Here is a 20,839-nt window from a genome sequence, read left to right as displayed (position 1 = left end):
CACTGAGGCAGAACTGCTGATTAGTATTTAGGCTCAGGTAAGAGGTGGCCTTAAGTCTGCTCAGAAGGAAGAAGAACCTGGGGTAGCAGAGCAAAATAAGTATGTTCATGGAGTACTGGGATAGTTGCAGCTAGGAGAGTAGGTGGGGAACATTTACTTGTGGAAGACCAGAGTCAAATGGTAATCAATGGCAATGTGAAGATGATTAAGGGCAGAAAGTAAGATAGGAAGAAACAAACAAACAAAATGTGAAGCGAAGCTTGGACCATGGATAGCATTCAATATATACAGAGTGGAGACAGAAGCCTGGAATAGATTGCATTTTCTATTCGAAAGTGATCCAGCAATATTTCCTGACATGAATAAATAAAATGATTTATGAATAGATACTGTCAAAATGCTCAAAAATGACACAATACCGAATTCAAATCAAAAGAAAGGACATGATTAACATTTAAGCAAAGCAGCGAGGTTGAACTCCCACTTTCAGCCGTTGAATTCAATTCCAAAACGAAAACCAACCACAACGCCAAGAAGGAAAATACGTTTGTGTGGTAGGTTAGGACCACATACGTGTAAGGAAAATTTTATCTTTCTTAAGGTGATACATCCATATCCATGGAAAGTCACTACAGCCTCAGTGGGCCATAAGGCTGCTCTTTCATTAGAGACAGGGAACTGGTAGTGAGCTTAACTGGAAGGTCACCACAGCTTGGGCTTGGGGTGAGGTTGAAAAGTTAGGATCTCCAATGGTAACCACAGGTGGTGTGGAAATTAAACCAGAGCTGGAGGAGTCACACCGCATCACAAACCATCCATTCAGCCAACTGAGCAAACCAACCTCCAACGTACATATCTCCTGAACACATAGACCATTCTCAAACCTGAACATGCACGCATCTCTGAAGTGTTGCGTCCAAAGAAACCCAACCGACTTAGTGTCCAGGAAGTCAGAAAATATAGTGCAAGTCCAGCGTAACACCAACACATATCCAAAGTACCACATATATAAAAAGCTCGGGTTTAAAATGCAGGAGCAATAGCTGGACTACTGGAAAGGTGTCATCAGATGAGGCCTATGTTTACACCAAGTTTTGAAAGACGTCAAAGGTCAGATTATGGTTGGATATACCTGTAAAATGCAAAACTATTAGCATCCTAACAGATTAGTGTGACATAGAATGAGTTCCACCCAAAAGGTGTGTAACACCATCATGCCCTGATAGTTTAATCAACAATCAATATGCTTTATCCAGTAAATAACATTACCATATATTTCGATTTCTCTTCCAAACTTCATCTTTTCCAATCGTGTTCAATGAAACCTTTCTACAATTTACTTCACCCCTTTCTCAATGACTTATAGTTTGTAATTTGCTACGATGAATGGGTTAGGTATGTTCTTACCCAGAAAAGATGCTGAATGTGTAGCTTGTTCGTTCCCTGCGTGCAGTCCATACGTTCCCAAGTATGGAGACACCACCTTCTGTATCAGCATCTCCAGCCGCAGGTAATCCCCTGTCACACCCTTAGATTCATGAACTCCCTGAAATAGAAGAAATCAGTTTACTAGCCTGTTCATGCTGTGAACAGTTGTCACGTACAGGGGGGAGAAGAGGAGAGGGGAGACAGAGGGGGGGAGAGGGGAGAGACAGAGAGGGGGGGGGAGGGAGAGAGGGGGGAGAGGGGAGAGGGGGAAAGAGGAAGGGGGACAGGGACTGATATTTGAAATTAGGCCTTCTAGAGAGTGTATAATTAAGTTATCTGTTGTTGCCCACACCTTAGGAGAAGCTCATTGTAGACTCTAGGCCTCTGAAAACAATGATGTGTCATACTTCTGTGTGTATTTATCATAGCCACCTTCACAATGGAATTTCTCAATTTCATCAAGGCTTGTCTGTGAGGAAAGAAAGCGAAGGCCAGGGACTTTATTTGAAGTCGAAGTCTGGACTTGGCAGCCACGTACTCTGTGCTTGTGCTGTTGAGGGCATATTTAATAAGGAGCCAGACTTGTAGCTTATATCATTTTCACTCAGTATGGGAATATCTGACCGAGATGGATGACAGCAACTCTCTGCAATGCTCAAAGACTGCAAGAGAAGGGTTTAGTATGGACAGTTCTTTGGAATATTTAAAAACGGTGCAGGAGGAAATACATCTTCAACGTGCACTGTGCTTACAGTGGCTGAAGTAACTGAGGCAAAATACAGCTAGTCACAACAAAGAAAACTGCTACACTCACACATTTGAGGAGTGGCTGAATAAAGTCAAACTAATTTGCCAACATCTATGCAACTGCTATGAAAAGAGTGCAATACCACTTAAATGCCTCAATTCTGTTTGAAAAGACCTAGTTTTGTAAAATTCTGGTTTAGAAACACTGTGACAATAGCGAAAAGTTACAGTACACTTAAGGATTGATAGCACCCCAAGGAATAGCAGTAAGTTTTCATTTGGAAGCAATACATCTAATAGGGTATAACTGGCCAGAATACAATCTCCCCTTTGTAATTCTGAAGAAGTCATGCCAGACTTAAAACATTAACTCTGTTTCTGTCTCCGCAGATGTGGTGAGCCTGTGGAGTTTCTCCAGCATTCTGTGCTTGTTCAAAGTGTTCATGCATATTTGAATGGATTTTTCCTATCTGTCTCTGTAGTGCTTCATGTCAATACATATCTGTCCTCTACATCTGTAGCTTACAGAGTGAAGCTACATCTTTCATCATTTATTTATGTTTGCATTTTTCAGTTTAAATGCCCATGAACATTCCTAGCTTTTGCAGAGTGAAACATGCTGTACCAGCTTCCCAATAAATTGCATAATCTCACTTCAACATTGAAGTGTCCTGCAGGTATGGGAGAGAGCATATATTAGCTAACGGGTCCACTTTTGACGTGCAGAAATAGGTTTACATTTGAGCCATTAATGGAGGTCAGAACTGAGGACTGTTCAAAGCAAGTTAGCAAACAGTTGGGAGTTATGAAAACTGAACTTCCAAAACAGCCAAAGAACAAGCTATTGCAAACTAGACTTGTAAACAGATTGAGCATTGCACTGCTAATGGTTTAGCAATGTTGTTCTAGAGATATTATGCAGTTTTAAAATGATCATGGCATAGTGACAGAATTTTTCTCCTTTGCCAGATTTGAGTCTGATTACATTCTCAGGCCAAATTTAACACAACTCACGTAAATGTCAAATGAACCTCACAGATATATCGTAGAATTTCTACAGTGTGGAAACAGGCCCCTTGGCCCAACAAGTCCACACCAACCCATCCCCCTATAACCCACCTAACCTACACATCCCTGAACACAATGAGGCAATTTAGCATGGCCAATCCACTTAGCCTGCACATCTTTGGACTGTGGGTGGAAACCTGGGCACCCGGAGGAAACCCACGCAGACACGGGGAGAATGTGCAAACTTCACACAGACAGTTGCCCAAGGGTGGAATCAAACCCAAGTCCCTGGCGCTGCGAGGCAGCAGTGCTAACCACTGAGCCACCGTGCCGCCCCATATCCATACTGCAGGTCCAGATACAGTATGTGTTTTCTTGAACTCCTGGAAATTTTCTAATACAAGCCGTCCGAAGATGCCTGAATAATGACTCTTTGTAGTTTCATGAAAATTATAACATGAAAATTACTTGCACAATTCTCACTGCATGCTGCAAACCTTACAAAGCTGGATACTCTCATTTCATGTAAAATATCAGGGAGACCAGCTCCAGTCTCAGGCACACAGTTGAAATCCTCATTCCTTACAAAAACAAAGTTGCTGGAAAAGCTCAGCAGGTCTGGCGGCATCTGTGGAGGAGAAAACAGAGTTAACGTTTCAGGTCCGGTGACCCTTCCTTATTCCTTACAGTAGATTTACCCTTTGTCCAGGCCCAAACGTTACAAAATATTACATTAGTGATTGTTTTTCTGAAATTCCTCCCACAAATATTTTCCCACTTTTTCAGTCCAGATATCGAAAACAGGACTGATTTTATTGAATCAGAATTTAAGACTTTCAGCAAAAACTTTGATTATCCAAAATGTTGAGGGAGTCCAATTGCAAATCTCAAGAATACTGTAGAGCCCAGAGGTATTTGTGAAAGAACATTACAGAAGTTATGCTTTTGCTTTGTCTCCCACAAAAACCAGACACCAAAGAAACAAACCCAGTCGTACCTGATCTCTACAAGCAAAGAAAATGAAGATCTCATGAATCGTGACAGATTTTAACTCACAACTGACCACTGGCTGCAGGTTTCCAGACAACAACCACACTTTGTTGGCAGCTTGTCTGAGAGGAGCTTCAGCTTGAAATTGTTCTCTCACTTGACTTCAAACATGAATATTATTTGTCACTCCAAATGACATACAAGTGAAAGGAAGAGAAGTACATTTTTGCAATTACTTTAAGCACCGCCTCAGTGATACTTTACAAATGATGGTACTACACTACTGAATTATTATCATTTATACAACTCCTCACAGGAATGCTTTACTCTATCTTGTTGCTGTAAAGCTTTAGAACTATAACTGAAATAATTGTGAAGTAACCAAACAGTAATAAAAATAGGAACTGGTTCCTGATGAGTCCAGAGGAAAATTATCCTGCAGTACGTGTGTTGTACACCATATAGTCAGAAAAGCAACTGCTGAAATCTCAGCGATTCAAATTCATAATGAACATTATATGTTCGTCAAGAAAGCAAAGAAAATAGACTAACTACCCTTGCTGTATTAGGCACACAGAGAAAACTGAAGAAAAAAATACAGAATGCCTGAGAAATTCAGCAAGTCTGGCAGCATCTGCAGACAGAGAAGCAGAGTTAGCATTTTGAGCCTGATATGACTTCTTCAGAGTTCCTCACACATTTTCTGTGCTTGTTTCAGATTTCCAGTACCTGAAGTATTTTCCTTTTGTAATGAGATCTAGGTATGTTTGTGGAAAGCATGGATTGTGCTGATATTCTAAAAGACTAGTGGGAAGTTAGCATACCGCACAGTACAGAAACTGTGAACAGACAACTTAAACTTTAAAGTCACACAGAAACCTCCCATGAGGATTGCTGTTTAAATTACCGAGAGCTCACTCAAGGATTCTTATGTCCTGAAGTGCATCTTTTTTAAAAAGTACATCTCATGAACAAAGGAGCACACTGATTAACAGTGTAGTGTGATACAAGAGGAAAAACATCTTTGAATAGAGATAACACTTTGAAATTTAATAATTCTATTGATTACCCTTCATGTATATAAGCAAGTGTTTGTTTACTTATTCTGTGTTACACATCATTTCTAGCTTTAACAATTCAGTAAATTTATCCATTAAGTAGCCCGGCCACAGAGAATTGGAAAATGTTTATTCTCGGACGTGTGCTGAGTCAGTTCATTTCTGCCGTGACAGAGAGGGGGGCCAATGCAGTTGGCCTCAGCAGAGTGTGCACCAAAGTTGAGCTTGGTTATAAAAATCGAAAGAACTGCGGATGCTGTAAATCAGGAACAAAAACAAAGTTGTTGGAGAAGCTCAGCAGGTCTGGCAGCATCTGTGAAGGGAAAAACAGCGTGAACGTTTCAGGTCTGGTGACCTTTCTTCAGAACTGGTGGTGGCTGGGAAAACGTCAGTTTATATGCAGAAAATAGGAAGGTGGCTGGGGTAGGGTGTAAACGATAGGATAGAGCCCAAAGAGGGAGAAAGACAGTTGGCCAGACAATGGAGTTGTTAATGGGACAATATTCACCCTCCCAGCCTGATCGTTAGCAACCCCTTTGTCTGTCCAACTGTCTTTCTCTCTCTTTGGGCTCTATCCTATCATGTGTACTTTTCCGCTCGCACTCTGACTTATCGTATGTATTTTTCCCGGATGTCCGTTTTCAGCTTTTGTTTATTTTTGGCTCTTGGTAGTTAGTGATCTAACTCCCTCATCGATTTATAAAGCTAAGAGGATTCACACTTTTGTCATTTGATGGAGACAGAAATGTAAATGGGCGCAGTAGGCAGAGCTGTCAGAGGAACAATATTGTGACAGAAGAAAATTATTGTGATCTGGTCTCTATAACTGCACAGTGCTCTGGAGAAAACAGTAGTGATTCTCCCTTGGCTACAGAATACTTCAGTAGAATTGAAAGCTGCACAATGCAACCGAGTCAACATCTCAATGAATAGGAGGTGCTGAAATATTTCTGATTACGTTGAAAAGGAGTTTTGCAGCATTTTTGTTGAGTATAATCCAATACAGCAAAACTAAAGAATGATGGCTCATCTGAAACAATAAAACATGATTGATGTTATTGAATGAGGTTTTGTTCCCAAGATGGCTAACTGTGGAATGGACACTGATTGCATGAATAATACATCAGTCACTTTGTCAAGTGTTTCAAATACAGATAGCTATTGAGCTGAATTTTCAATTCTGGGACAGATCCTGATGCCAGAATTGTTTCTGGGTTCTGACTCTCCATCGTCCTGATGTCAGGCAGGATTTCAAGATGGTCAATGGATGGCGAGTTGTCACACATGCCATCCAGTAATGGATAGCCAACTGGTATCATCGGTAAAGGGCCAACAGGAGAGCCTCAGCAGTGGAAGATTAGCAGCCCCTCCAAAGTGGGAGCTCCTGATGCAAGTAGCACAAAGGAAAAAAGGTGCTTCACTGAGGAGCTACTCCCTGGAGATCTTGGATAACAAGGTGTAGAGTTGGATGAACACAGCAGGCCAGGCAGCATCAGAGGAGCAGGAAGGCTGACGTTTCGGGTCTAGACCCTTCTTCAGGAATGGGGAAGGGGAAGGGGATTCTGAAATAAGTAGGGAGAGAGAGTGAGGTGGATGGAAGACGGATAAAGCAGCAGATAGGTGGAGAGGAGACGAACAGGTCAAAGAGGCGGGGATGGAGCCAGTAAAGGTGAGTGTAGGTTGGGAGTTAGGGAGGGGATAGGTCAGTTCAGGGAGGACGGACAGGTCAAGGAGGCGGGATGAGGCTGGTAGGTAGGAGATGGGGGTGGGGCTTGAGGTGGGAGGAGTGGACAGTCACCAATGTGAAGTCTACATTGCAGCCCAATGGTATCAATGTGGACCATCAATCCAGTATTGTTTGTCAGAGAAACCCATCTGTTCACGAATGCCCTTTAGGGAATGAAACTGTCATGGTCTGGCCTACATGTGACTCCAAAACCAGAGCAGAGCAATGTGGCTGATTCTTAACTACACTTTGGGCACTTAAGGGATAGGCAATAAATGCTGGCCTTGCCAGTGATGCCCACATCCATTAAATGAATAAAAAGACAGACATGCCTGTTCATTATTAGGTGGGGGTGCTAATATTACTGATTTGATGCTGGACCCCTGCCTAGCCAATCCAATTATCCACCAGGAAGTTACCTTCATTCAACGCTCTGGCTCAGATTCAGCGAGACTGAAAAATGCTGATTATTTCTGTCTGAAATGTGATTAATCCTCTATTTTCTCAACCTACTCTATCCTGAAATTAACACGCAACTGTGGTCCTTATTTTTGTTTTCCATGACTTGAACTGGCCTGGATGTGTGAGTAGAGTTTATGCGGCCTAAACGTACATGCTCCCTGAAAATTGTGGATAATCAGCACTCCGGTGGTAATCTTGCAGGTTTCAGGTTTAGCATATCTAGGCAAACCCAAGTTCTGATAAACAACAATTAGGATCAAAATGGTGTGCTAAAAAACAGCCTTTCAAACAGATGTGTCCTATTAGGACAGCACCAGTTAATACCTCAATCCTTTGGCCGAAATAACTCTCTCCTGATTGAAATTGAGAGGAGAAAAGACATTAATTAACAATTAATACTTTGCTTCATATTGACATAGCAAAAAAAAAGTCACCAGTGATTTGTAATCATGCAATGCACTATTTTCCACTTTAACACACATACAGCATGTTAAAACTGGGGCTATGTTGTGAGCCGTACATTTCTTCTACGTGAAAGCTAAATGGATATTTAGTGTGCATGCCCTTTAGTACCTCACACTCATTTCACCATAGAAACTATAGCAAAGGCTTTTCCAGCGTAGGAAGGCTTTGTACATAAAGAAAGGAAAGCTGAACTGCAGAGAAAATAAAGTGCTAACAAAACCTAACTCCCCTGGCTGCAGACAATGGCTCCTGTGTGACAGAACAGTCAGGGAGCTGCAAATATTCCTCAATCTCTGCCAAGCTCCCTCAGAGACTAATTGTTCAGAGCAACACGAGGTCCAGCTCAAGGCATTGTTGACTTTTGCCTGCTCAACACTACACTGTCTTGGAGTGTGGGGGGGCGGGGGAAAGAGGAGGCTGAACCAAAGTGTGAAAATCATGGCTGGAATTTTAAATCCAATCCTGCAGTCCACAATTAACAAGTTGTGCCTCCAGCTCAGTGTAACGCTCACATAAATCCCAGGTTTTACACTTCAGACAGTACTCACAGTGCATCTCGAACAAAGTCACCCACAAAAACCTAGAGATCTAGTGTGGGTTTTCCTGTGCCTACGTTTGTTTCAAACTAGGGCGATCAAGAAAGGGGACCATGTAAATTAAAAACAGGAGCAGATCATCCTCTTGCCTTCTCTGCCTTTAGAGAAGATCAAGGCTATTCTGAGTGTTCCCTTGGCTCCATTTTCCTGCCTACCCTCAACTCCCTTGTAAAACAAGGATCATCTGAAATTGGTCTTAAAAAGTACACAGTGACCCTGACTCCACCGCTCCCTGGGGGTGGCAGTTGCACAGACCCATAAGCAGGAGATGAAAACAAAATGCTGCAAAAACAGAGTTAATGTTTTCAGTCCAGTGTGACTCTTCTAGAACTTGGGTAGCGTGCTGTTGGCTGCCACGCAGAAGCTAATCACCAATTCTCAGTTCCAAAGGATTCAAAACATCAACTTAGTTTTTCTCTCCACAGATACGGACAGGCCTGCTGAGTTTTTCCAGCACTTTGTTTGTATTTCAGATGTCCGGCACCCATAGCATTTTGCTATTTATTTACATTGGACATTCTTGTTTTAAACAGTGTGCTCTAGTTTTAACCTTTACAAGAGGAAACATCAAATCAGCTTTCACCTTATCGAGCCTCGCAGGTTTCAATAAGGTCACCCCCCATTTTTCTAAACAACAATGGATACAGATCTAACTATCTAACCTTGCTTCACAAGATAGCCCCTGCATCACAGAATCAATTGAGTGAACCTTCTCTGAACCACTTCGAATACAATAATGTGTTTTCTTAAAGGCCAAAACCATACAAAGTGTTCCAGTTTGGAGTCACCAATGCTGTTTAACTGTTGCACAAATCTCTTTTTTTAGATTCCACTCTGCTTGCAATAAATACTTGGTATTTCAGTTGTCTAATTACTTGCTGCATTTGCAAACTAACAATGTCATTCATATACAAGCCTACCTGATCCTTCTGCACCTCAGAATTCTGCAATCTCTCTCCACTTAAGTAGTGTGCTTCTTTTCTACACTTTTTGCTAAAATAGACAAGTTCACATTTTCCCCACATTACACTCCATGTCATTTTTGTGCCCACTCCTTTGCAGACGCCTTGTGTTCTCTTCACAACCTACTTTCTCATCTTTGCGCCAACAGAAAATATAATCACTATAAAATATGGTCCCTTTATCCAAGTCATTGGCCCAGATTGCAGGTTTCTAGTAACAGTGCTGACACCTAGCAAGGTAAGCAATCAATCATATTATACTCAAAGAACAGGAAGTAAAATGCATTGTTGATTGTCTAAGAAGAAAAGGATAAATTTTATTGAAAACAAACAATTTAGCATATACATTAGAAGTTGCAATAATGTAAACTTTAAAAAACATTATCAGAATTGAAAAAGCTGACATTACAAGGATGTAAAAATAATTTTCCAATGCTATAGAGTTTCGTTAGTCAGGCACTATTTAAAAGATTGGTGACTCCTAACCAATGGTAGCTTGCAAAGAGTTAATAATGATCTTTACAAAGTAGATTAGAATCAATCTCAATATCTCTCTCTCGTATGCAACCTCACTGTCTCTCTCACACACACATTTTGGAAAATAGGTTTAAGGAGAATCCAAAAGGATTCTACCAACACATTAAGGACAAAAGAATAACAAGGGAGAGAATAGGGCCACTTAAAGATCAGCAAGGTCACTTATGTATGGAACTGCAGGAAATGGGGGAGATGCTAAACAAGTATTTTGCATCAGTGTTTACTGTGGAGAAGGATATGGAAGATAGAGAACATGGGGAAATAAATAGTGACACCTTGAAAAATATCCATATTACAGAGGTGGGGGCGCTGGAGGTCTGAAAAAACATAAAGGTGAATAAATCCCACGGCCCTGATCAGATGTACCCTAGAACTCTGTGTGAAGCTAGGGAAGTGATTGCTGCGATATTTGTATCATTGATAGCCACAGGTGAGGTGCCGGAAGACTGGAGGTTGACTAACGTGGTGCCACTATTTAAGAAATGTGGTAAGGAAAAGCCAAGGAACTATAGACCGGTGAACCTGATATCGGTGGGGGGGGCAAGTTGTTGGAGGGAATCCTGAGGGACAGGATTTACATGCATTTGGAAAGGCAAGGACCGATTAGGGATAGTCAACATGGCTTTGTGTGTGGGAAATTGTGTCTCACTGACTTGATTGAGTTTTTTCAAGAAGTAACAAAGAGGATTGAGGAGGGCAGAGCACTGGGCATGATCTATATGGACTTCAGTAAGGCATTCGACAAGGTTCCTCATGGTAGACTGGTTTGCAAGGTTAGATCACATGAAATACAGGGAGAACCAGCCATGTGGATGCAGACCTGGCTCGAAGGTAGGAGACAGAGGGTGATGGTGGGGAGGGTTGCTTTTCAGACTGGAGACCTGTGACCAGCGGAGTGCCACAAGGATCAGTGCTGGGTTCACTGCTTTTCGTCATTTATATAAATGTCTTGAATGTGAACATAGCAGGTATGGTTAGTAGGTTTGCAGATGACACCAAAATTGGAGGTGTAGTATACAGTGAAGAAGATTACCTCACAGTACAACGGGATCTTGATCAGATGAGCCAACAGGCCGAGGAATGGCATATGGAGTTTAATTTAGATGAATGTGAGGTGCTGCATTTTGGAAAGGCAAATCAGAGCAGGACTTGTACATTTAAATGGTAAGGTCCTGGGGAGCATTGCTGAACAACAACTTTGGGGTGCAGGTTCATAGTTCCTTGAAAGTGGAGTCACAGGGAGACAGGATAGTGAAGGTAGTGTTGGTATGCTTGCCTTTATTGGTCAGTGCACTGAGTACAGGAATTGGGAAGTCAAGATGCGACTGTACAGGACATTGGTTAGGCCACTTTTGGAATACTGCATGCAATTCTGGTCTCCCCGCTATAGGAAGGATGTTGTGAAACTTGAAAAGGTTCAGAAAATATTTACAAGGATGTCACTGGGTTGGTGGGTTTGAGCTATAGGGAGAGGCACGGGGAGGGACGGTTGCTCAGTGGTTAGCACTGCTGCCTCACAGCACCAGGGACCCGGATTCAATTCTGCCCTCGGGCGACTGTCCGTGTGGAGTCTGCACATTCTCCCAGTGTCTGCGTGGGTTTCCTTCGGGTGCTCCGGTTTCCTCCCACAGTCCAAAGATGTGCAGGTTAGGTGGATTAGCCATGCTAAATTGCCCGTAGTGTTCAGGGAGGTGTAGATTAGGTGGGTTATAGGGGGATGGGCCTGGGTGGGATGCTCTGTGGGTCAATGTGGACTTTTTGGGCCGAAGGGACTGTTTCCACACTGTAGGGATTCTATGATCTTCTATGATCTATTTTCCATGGAGCATCAGAGGCAGAGGGGTAACTTCATCGAGGTTTATAAAATCACGAGGGCCACGGATAGGGTGAATGGCCAAGGTCTTTTCCCCAAGGTAGGGGAGTCGAAAACTGGACAGCATAGGTGATCTTTATAAATGACTTCGATGAGGAAGTGGAAGAGTGTGTTAGTAAGTTTGCCAATGACACGAAGGTTGGTAGAGTTGTGGACAGTGTGGAGGGCTGTTGGAGGTTGCAACGGGACATTGACAGGATGCAGAGCTGGGCAAAGAAGTAGCAGATGGAATTCAACCCAGAAAAGTGTGAAGTGATTCATTTTGGAACGTAGAATTTGAATGCAGAATACAGGGTTAATGGCAGGATTCTCAGCAATGTGGAGGAACAGAGGGATCTTGGGGTCCACGCCCATAGATCCCTCAAAGTTGCTACCCAAGTTGATAGGGTTGTAAAGAAGGCGTACGGTGTGTTGGCTTTCATTGGCAGGGGAAAATTGAGTTTAAGAGCCATGAGGTTATGCTGCAGCCCTATAAAATTCTGGTTAGATCACACTCGGAATATTGTGTTCAGTTCTGGTCACCTCATTACAGGAAAGATGTGGAAGCTTCAGAGAGGGTGCAGAGGAGATTTACCAGGATGCTGCCAGGACTGGAGGGCAGGTCTTATGGGGAAAGCCTGAGGGAGATAGGGCTTTTTTCATTGGAGTGAAAGAAGGATGAGAGGTGACTTGATAGAGGCTTACAAGGTGATGAGAGGCAGAGATAGAGTGGATAGTCAGAGACTTTTTCCCAGGGCGGAAATGACTATTATGAGGGGGCATAATTTTAAGGTAATTGGAGGAAGGTATAGGGGAGATGTCAGAGGTAGGTTCTTCACACAGAGAGTGGTGGGCGTGTGGAATGCGCTGCCGGCAGTGGTAGTGGAGTCAGATACTTTAGAGACTTTGAAGCGACTCTTGGATAGGCACATGGAGGATAGTAAAATGTAGGGTATGTAGGGTAGATTGATCTTAGTAGGATAATAGGTCGGCACAACATCGTGGGTCGAAGGGCCTGTACTGTGCTGTACTGTTCTATGTTCTATGTTTGACGTGAGCGTGAAAGATTTAAAAGGGGCCTAAGGGGAAACTTTTTCATGCAGAGGGTGGTACGTGTATGGAATGAGCTGCAAGAGGAAGTGGTGGAGGCAGGTACAATTACAACTCTTAAATTGCATCTGGATGGGTATAGGAATAGGAAGGGTTTAGAGGGATATGGGCCAAGCACTGGTAAATAGGACCAGATGAATTTAGGACCAAAGCGTCTGTTTCTGTGCTGTACACCGCTATGATATAAACCTCCAGATTTCCATGTTTAACTTGCAGATTCCAGACATTGCAGTCAATTTCAGAACAGTGATGATGGCAAATGCTGAGAGCTTCAGTCACACATACTGCAAAACTTACTTCAACTTCTGCATGGATAGTAAAAATACTGGCTTCACTTGGGCCTCTAGGAAACCACTGAACAGAAAATATCACATGAGGTACAGCTGTGTGATTGTACATACTGTAATCTTCCTGCCACCTTGGACTAACAGGATGTGTGTGTGAGAGAGAGCAAAGAGGTAAGGGTCTCTGGAGAACGCCATAAAACGGAATGAAACAATGAAGTTTGCATGAATCAGTGCGGCAGTTAAACTGACCTTTGGGCTATGACAATATAGCAGCAATTGACTCTAGTTTCTTATAACTGTACTATGTTTAAGTATACAGACCAGTAGAAAGCTGAGGATGCAAGCAAACAATATGTTCCCACTTTTCTGTAATCCCCCTTTCAAGGTGGCAAATGCATGCCAGTAGCAGAGGCAGTTTTCAAGTGATTTTTGACTGCCCTGTACTGTCTGTAAATATGAAAACACTAGCCCCTTTGAGAAGCAGTAAGCCAGGGGTTAGTACGTCACAACACTTGGAAATTCACTCAAATTGCTTTTCTTCCTCTCTGCATTATGCAAGAAAAGTTGTTCCCTACTGTCCAATCATGCTGACACGCTGTTTCATTGCCAATATTAACACCATGCTGGGTCTTACTCCTCCTAATAGAATGATCATTTATATGATAAATTCAGCTCTCCATTGCTTATCTCTTTTGTTTGAGCACTGAATAGTGCTACATTCTCCCTGGGAATTGAACTGTCAGGTAAACACCTTAGTTTTCTGAAGTAGATAGTGACATCCAGAAGTTCACCAACAGGAACTTGGGGATGAGTAGATTTCTGAAATTTTTTAAATGTTCCTGTAGATAGACGTCAAAATATATAACACATCTGGGGCACGCAGGATTGAACCCAAACCTTTTTGTCCAGAGGTAGGGACACAACCATTGTGCCACAAGAGCCCTAATCACAGAAGGACTCGAACCTACAACCTTCTGATACTAAACGTTCCTGTACACTACTGTAAATCTTTTCCCCCATAACAGTACTATTTTTCTTGGACAATAACTGTTTCCTGTGCAAGTCCAGCACAGACAATATACCATTCATATAAAGCTTAATGATACCCAAATCACAGACACATCTGCTACAAACCTCAACATGATTCGCACCTGGTAAACCAAAAGGTACTGACTAAACTTTAACATTCCAGTCAAGTGTAAACTTCAAAGCACACTTTACCTCTGTTTGTGATTCATCCCCACCACTCCATCCCTCCCCTCCTCTCCCCCTCCAAGACATCGACACGTCAGAGGCAGGCACATTGTTAACTTAAGTGTGGACGTTGGCTATGGTTTGTTTAGTTCATTCACAGGATGAGGGTGTCTCTGGCTAGGCAGCGTTTATTGCCCATCCCTAATTGCCCAGATGGCAGTTCAGAGTCAACCACATTGCAGTAGGTCTGGAGTCACATGTAGGCCGGACCAGGTAAGGATGGCAGTTTCCTTCCCTAAAGGACATTAGTGAACCAGATGGGTTTTTCCAACAATCGACAATGGATTCGTGTCATCATTAGACTCTTAATTCCAGATATTTTATTGAATCCAAATTCCACCATCTGCTGTGGCAGGATTCGAATCTGGGTCCCCAGAACATTACCTAGGGGTCTCTGGATTAACAGTCCAGTGATAATACTACTAGGTCATCACCTCCCCATAATACCTCAGTGAAATCTTCTATGCCTTCAAGTGGAGACGAATCTCCAAAACCATTTCATCGCATCCCTCACAAGGAAGCCTCAAAATCCCAGGGAAATGCTAGAAAGGATGAAAGCCTAGTAAAACGGATCTCTACCCTAGTTTCTGACCAGAGCTCTTGGGGAATTGTGTTGCCTGATGGCTAGGTCAGAGAAACTGTCTCTGCATTGTCTGGGATGAAATTAAAACAACTTGTTTTAGGATTTTGATTACAGCTCATCATCTAATACGATTGGAAAACTTGAAATCCAAGGACAGAAGCCATTTATAACCTCCTAAATGGTAAATAAGCAATTCCCAGGACATCTACTTCCACAGATGTAGATACTAATCGCACAGTGAGTGGCTATCATTTTTAAGATCAACTAAAACTGTTGTAATACTATATCAGTGGATTTTCTGAAGAACTGTCCACCAGTTTAGGGGACACCATCTCAGAATTATTTGATGAAATTCCAATATTCAGTGAGCAAGTTCATATGGCAAAGTACTGAGCTCTAAGAAAAGCATCAGGATTAGCTTCCATTGTGTACTAAGTTAGTGTAGTGGGCAATACAGTGAGCTCAGTGCTCCAGGGCAAAACAGCCAGGATCTCTGCACCAAATGATATCCAATAAGGACTGCTGGAGATGTGAAAGGTGGGGCAGGCAGTGTTAATAGCATACAAGTCCAACAGCCTCTTGAACATTCCTGCCACATTCAAGCCCGAGGATGATCATTTAGCAGTGAAGTAGCTTGGCAGTGATGCTGACGACACATTTTACACTAGAAGTCACCATTCGTAAGGTTGGATTGGTGAGACAAGAGAACTGAAAGAGAAGTTAATGAGTAAATTATTGCCTTGCGAGTTAGCAGAAATTATTTGCTGACTGAGCAGAATCTGCTTGCTCCCAGTCTAAAGTCTTCTGCTACCTTGTATTGGAATCATTCTCTGCTTTTTAGAGACTAGAATCCCCTAAACACGGGGTTTGGGGGGAGGATGACAATCAGCGGCTAGCAATAAATCATCCTAGTTCTTCCACCGACATTAAGTTGTTAACTTTGGTTATTCAGTGATTATGTCTGATGCAGAATGTGAAGGGCGACTATAGCCTGTTAAAATAAGCACATTGAGGGGATTAGGGTGGATGTAACATTCAACTCTCACAAAAAGGCATTTAGACAGATAATTTCTCAATCCATTTCATTATGGGTGACCCTTAGAACTGCTGCCAACTTTACAGCTCAGTCCACAGGTTTGCATGGTGAACAAGAACCAAATACCAGTGGAACTCCTACTGTTCAACCAGGAGAAGGCATTTCTTGGTGTGTAACAAACGCCACCGATGGAGATTCAGTATAATCCTACAATTACTTCAAAGCATAAAGAGAATTCTTTACAAACAGCCTGATTGAAAGAGTGAACAAAACTGGAATGTGAAGCAAAACAGAGTGTGCAATCAGTGATTGCATAATTTGGAAAGACACAATATTGCTATGTGAACACAAGCCAATCATTAAGGCTCAAAAGTAAAAGTAGAACATAGAACAATGCAGTACAGGAACAGGTCCCACCATATCGGTGACAACAAGGTGCAAAGCTGGATGAACACAGCAGGCCAAGCAGAATCATAGGAGCAGAATCTATGATGCTGCTTGGCCTGCTGTGTTCATCCAGCTCTGCACCTTGTTGTCTCGGATTCTCCAGCATCTGCAGTTCCTACTATCTCTGATTCAATTTTAACCCCACCATATCTGTGCTGACCATAATGCCATTCCAAACTAATCCCTCTGCCTGCATATGGTCCATATTGCTTTATTCCTTACTTGTTCAATTGTCTGTCTGAATGCCTCTTAAAATTTGCTGTTGTATCTGCTTCTACACTTCCCCTGGCAGTGCATCCCAGGAACCTACCACCTCTGTACAAAAAAAAACTTTCCTCCTCACCTTAAACCTATGTCCCTAGTTTTTGAAATTTCCACCCTGGGAGAAAGGCTGAGTATCCACCCTGTCTTCGCCTCTCATAATTTTATATACTTCTATCAGGTTGCCCCACAGCCTCCGACATGCTAGAAAAAACAATCCAAGTTTGTCCAATCTCTCCTTTCTTGCTAATAGATGTCAATCCAGACAACGTCCTGGTAAACCTCATTTACACCCTCTGCTCTTCAAATAACTCAATGGACAGACAGTAAAGTTCTCAACGTGAATCCCAGCCACTGGTGAGAGAACGTGAGAGGCCAACCAATGCAGGACCTAGCCCAGGACTTAGGATCCTTGGTGGTGGTGGTGGTGGTGGTGGTGGGTGGAAGTGTGCCTGTGGCGCTTAAGGACGAGGACGAACTCACCACTTGATTTAAAATCAGAGTCATCCAGCACGGAAACAGACCTTTCACTCCAACTTATCCACGCTGACCAAGTTTCCCAACTAAACCAGTCCCACTTGCCTGCATCTGGCCCGTAGTCCTCTAAATATTTCCTGTTCATTTCCTTATCCAAATGTCATTTAAATGTTGTAACTGTACCCGCATTTACCACTTCCTCTGGCCATTCATTCCACATATGAACTACTCTGTTTAAAAAAAAAGTTCCCCCTCAGATCCTTTTTAAATCTTTCTCCTCTCACCTTGAAACTATGCCCTCAAGTTGTAAACTCCCCCACCTTGGGGATATGACCTTTGCTATTCATCTTATCTATGCCCCTCATGATTTTATAAACCTCTATAAAGGTCACTCTTCAACCTCCTACACTCCAGTGGAAAAAGTCCCAGCCTATCCGTATGCAAGTTGGAACACAATGCCAGACAACATTAAATCACCGTTCACACTTTGGATCTTTACAATTAACATTCATAAACCCCTATACAGGATCACATTCATAAGTACAAGTGCTCATAAGTAGGATGCTTGTAAATAGGAGACCCCTCGTGAAGGGAAAGCCTTGATTTAGTGTCTCAGAGGCAAGTTGTCCCTTTCTGCAGACACAATCTCAAGCTGCACAGTTCTTACCAATATACTATTCCAGTCTTTCCTTCTGAAACATGGCCAGGTTTCAGTGCAACATTAAAAATTTGACACAAATTAATCTACAGATTCAACATGAAAGGTACATGTGTTTGAATGAAATATCATCTGAAAACTACACTTCTAGAAGAACAGAACATTTGAATTAATTTAACAGAAGATGGCATATTCTTCACATTTAGTTCTTGTTTTATTCATTCACAGATGAGTACATTACTGGTTAGTCCAGCATTTATTCCCATACCAGAGGGCTGTTAAGAATCAGCCACATTGCTGTGGGTCACGAGTCATACGTAGGCCAGACTAGGTAAGGATGACAGTTTCCGTCCCTAAAGGAACCAGAGATAGTAGGAACTGCCGATGCTGGAGAATCCGAGATAACACTGTGTAGAGCTGGATGAACACAGCAGGCCAAGCAGCATCAGAGGAACAGGAAGGCTGATGTTTCGGGTCGAGACCCTTCTTCAGAAATTAATGCAGATGTGTTTTTCCAACAAAGAACTCATGGTCATCATTAGACTCTTAATTCCAGATCTTTACTGAATTCAAATTCCACCATCTGCTGTGACAGGATTCAAATCCGGGTCCCCAGACATTACCTGGGGCTCTGGATTATCTGTCCAGCGATAAAACCACTAGACCATTCTCTCCCCTTATCCATTTACACATGGATACATTTTTTTTTAAATAGGGTGGCCTTGCTAAAACTATACGAGGCACTAGTCAGAACAGACTTGGAATACTGTGAAGAGTTTCGGTCCCCTTATTTAAGGAAAGATATACTGGCACTGGAGGCAGCCATGATAAGTTTCACTTCTGTTAATCTGAAGTATGAAAAGATTTTCTCATGAAGAGAGGCTGAGTAGGTTGGGCCTGTACTAACTGGAGTTTAGAAGAACAATGTGAAACAAGCAAGACTCTTAGGCGGTTTGACAGGGTCGCTGTGGAGAGACTGATCTCCCTTGAGGGAGAGTCTAAAGAACTGAGGGCAAAATCTCAGTCAGGTGTTGGCCAGTTTTGACAAAAATGAGGAGAAATTTCGTCTCTCAAAAGATAGTGAATTTTTAGCACAGTGGACTGTAGGGTCTGGGTCGTTAGGTATTTTCAATGGCTTACTTCTGCTCCTATGTTGTATCCCTGCCTTCATTCTTTAATCCCTCCACAGTAACCTTGTTGCTAGGTTTTACTTACCTTTCTATTGTTTCTCTCTACCAAAGGTCACTATCCTGAAGTTGCTAATGCCACCACTGGTTACCATCTGTGTATGCCTCCATGCACCCCAGTCCTTCCTCTCCCTCTCTCTCATGTACCAAACAAGCCCTCTCAGTCATCCTCTTCTTTCTCCTCCCCACACCCCAGCACCCACCAGAGTCTCCCCTCCACCAACTCCAAGACTATGGGATTGCGTGCTCCATTCCATCCTACAGCTCACCAGCCTCTGTGCTGTTGGCTCTGTGCTTCGAATCAATCATTTACCATTCAGAAAAGTGCAAACAGACAAAACCTGCATGTTAGTACTCCGACAGGTGGGTTTTTTTTTTGCCAGAGGAAACACCTTATGTTCTTGTACCATAAGAAATCAAATTGTACACTATTCAATTGAAATTTTGGATATGATTTACTCAACATTTTCATATCAATTAACATTATGCCTCCTTAAAGATTTCCCAGCTGCCATGCATCCTTAACAGGATGCTCTGCTGACACTAGTCACTGTTCGTCTGGCCTGGTTCCTGCACTCCCCTTTCTGGTTGAATTATAAATTTGTAGCACATGTACTAAAGTACAGGAAACAACTATCAATGCACCACATTGGCCAGCTTCCCCACTGCTAGCCTGGAAAATGAAGATTATATGCTGCACAGCAGTCTGTTAGATGGTGCTGAATATTTGAAAAATCAACTTTCCTATTGCTAAAGTGCCCAGAAAGGAACTATCTTCAAAGAAGGAATAAATGTTTGACAGAAGTGCCCTTTCTAACACGAACGAAGAGAAGGTGAGCACTGTGAAGACTGACTGCGATTTTGAGAGGGGGTGCATCTACTGACCCACAGTCAGTGGTGAAAACGTGGTTGAGAAATACAAAACCTAGGATTTCTTCCCTGTATGAGTTTTAATTCACAGTGTTCCTGTTTGTCAGAAGGATCCCTGCCTGGATGCCATCCTGCTTGAAAGGCTTGGCTCAGTCAGGCAGAGACAGTGCAAACCAAGTACGGATATCATTGAGCTGGAGGTTCTGTTTCTTGAAAGGGGGGGGGGGGGGGGGGGATGAGGTAGGGGTTCGGGATGGGTCAGTGACTGGGGTTTCTAGCTAAACCCAGTATGTCCACAGGGCCAGGTGAGAAGCAGTCAGAGCGAAACTCAAGCAGAGACTTAATTGTTAGTGAAAGGTCCCACAAAGCAAGAAGAGAGTCACTGATTGACCTATCAATGAAAGACAACATAGCAACACAAATCCCTTGAACCTCAGAGTAAATGCATAGCACAAGAAGAGTATTTTGGTGTAAGAACACTGTTTTTACAGAAGCCATTATATGAATGTTGTCTTGGAAAGACATCATCGAATGCTTACAGAAAGGTTATAGCATTTTCATAAACAAGTCAAGTATTAGTTATGAAGTCAACAAGACGACTGAATTGGTTGTGAATTGTCACCTTGTATTACTGTGCACAATAACCAAACACACTCTGGTCAATAATATTTGTTAATAAATACATTCAGAGAGCAACTAGGAGTATGTTTCTCTGATATTGAACCATTTTAAACCATACATTCTTTCACCCTCTTATTGGGCAGAAGATATAGAAGTTTGAATATACGTACAAACAGTTTTAAGACAGCTTCTTCCCCACTGTTATCAAACTATTGAA

At 42.5% G+C, this 20,839-nt stretch overlaps 1 protein-coding gene across 1 annotated transcript in view; it reads right to left on the bottom strand.

Moving 5' to 3' along the window:
* LOC109932999 (proline-rich protein 5) overlaps window positions 1-20,839 on the bottom strand; it is a 57,648-nt gene that overhangs the window by 3,212 nt on the left and 33,597 nt on the right. The window contains exon 6 of the mRNA XM_048607837.1: window positions 1,408-1,546. Coding sequence (XP_048463794.1) covers window positions 1,408-1,546 — 139 coding nt within the window. The remainder of the gene's footprint in view (window positions 1-1,407; window positions 1,547-20,839) is intronic.

This window comes from Rhincodon typus, chromosome 18 (genome assembly GCF_021869965.1).
Source record: "Rhincodon typus isolate 14 chromosome 18, sRhiTyp1.1, whole genome shotgun sequence".
Taxonomy (NCBI): domain Eukaryota; kingdom Metazoa; phylum Chordata; class Chondrichthyes; order Orectolobiformes; family Rhincodontidae; genus Rhincodon; species Rhincodon typus.
This window is presented reverse-complemented; position numbering and strand designations above follow the sequence as displayed.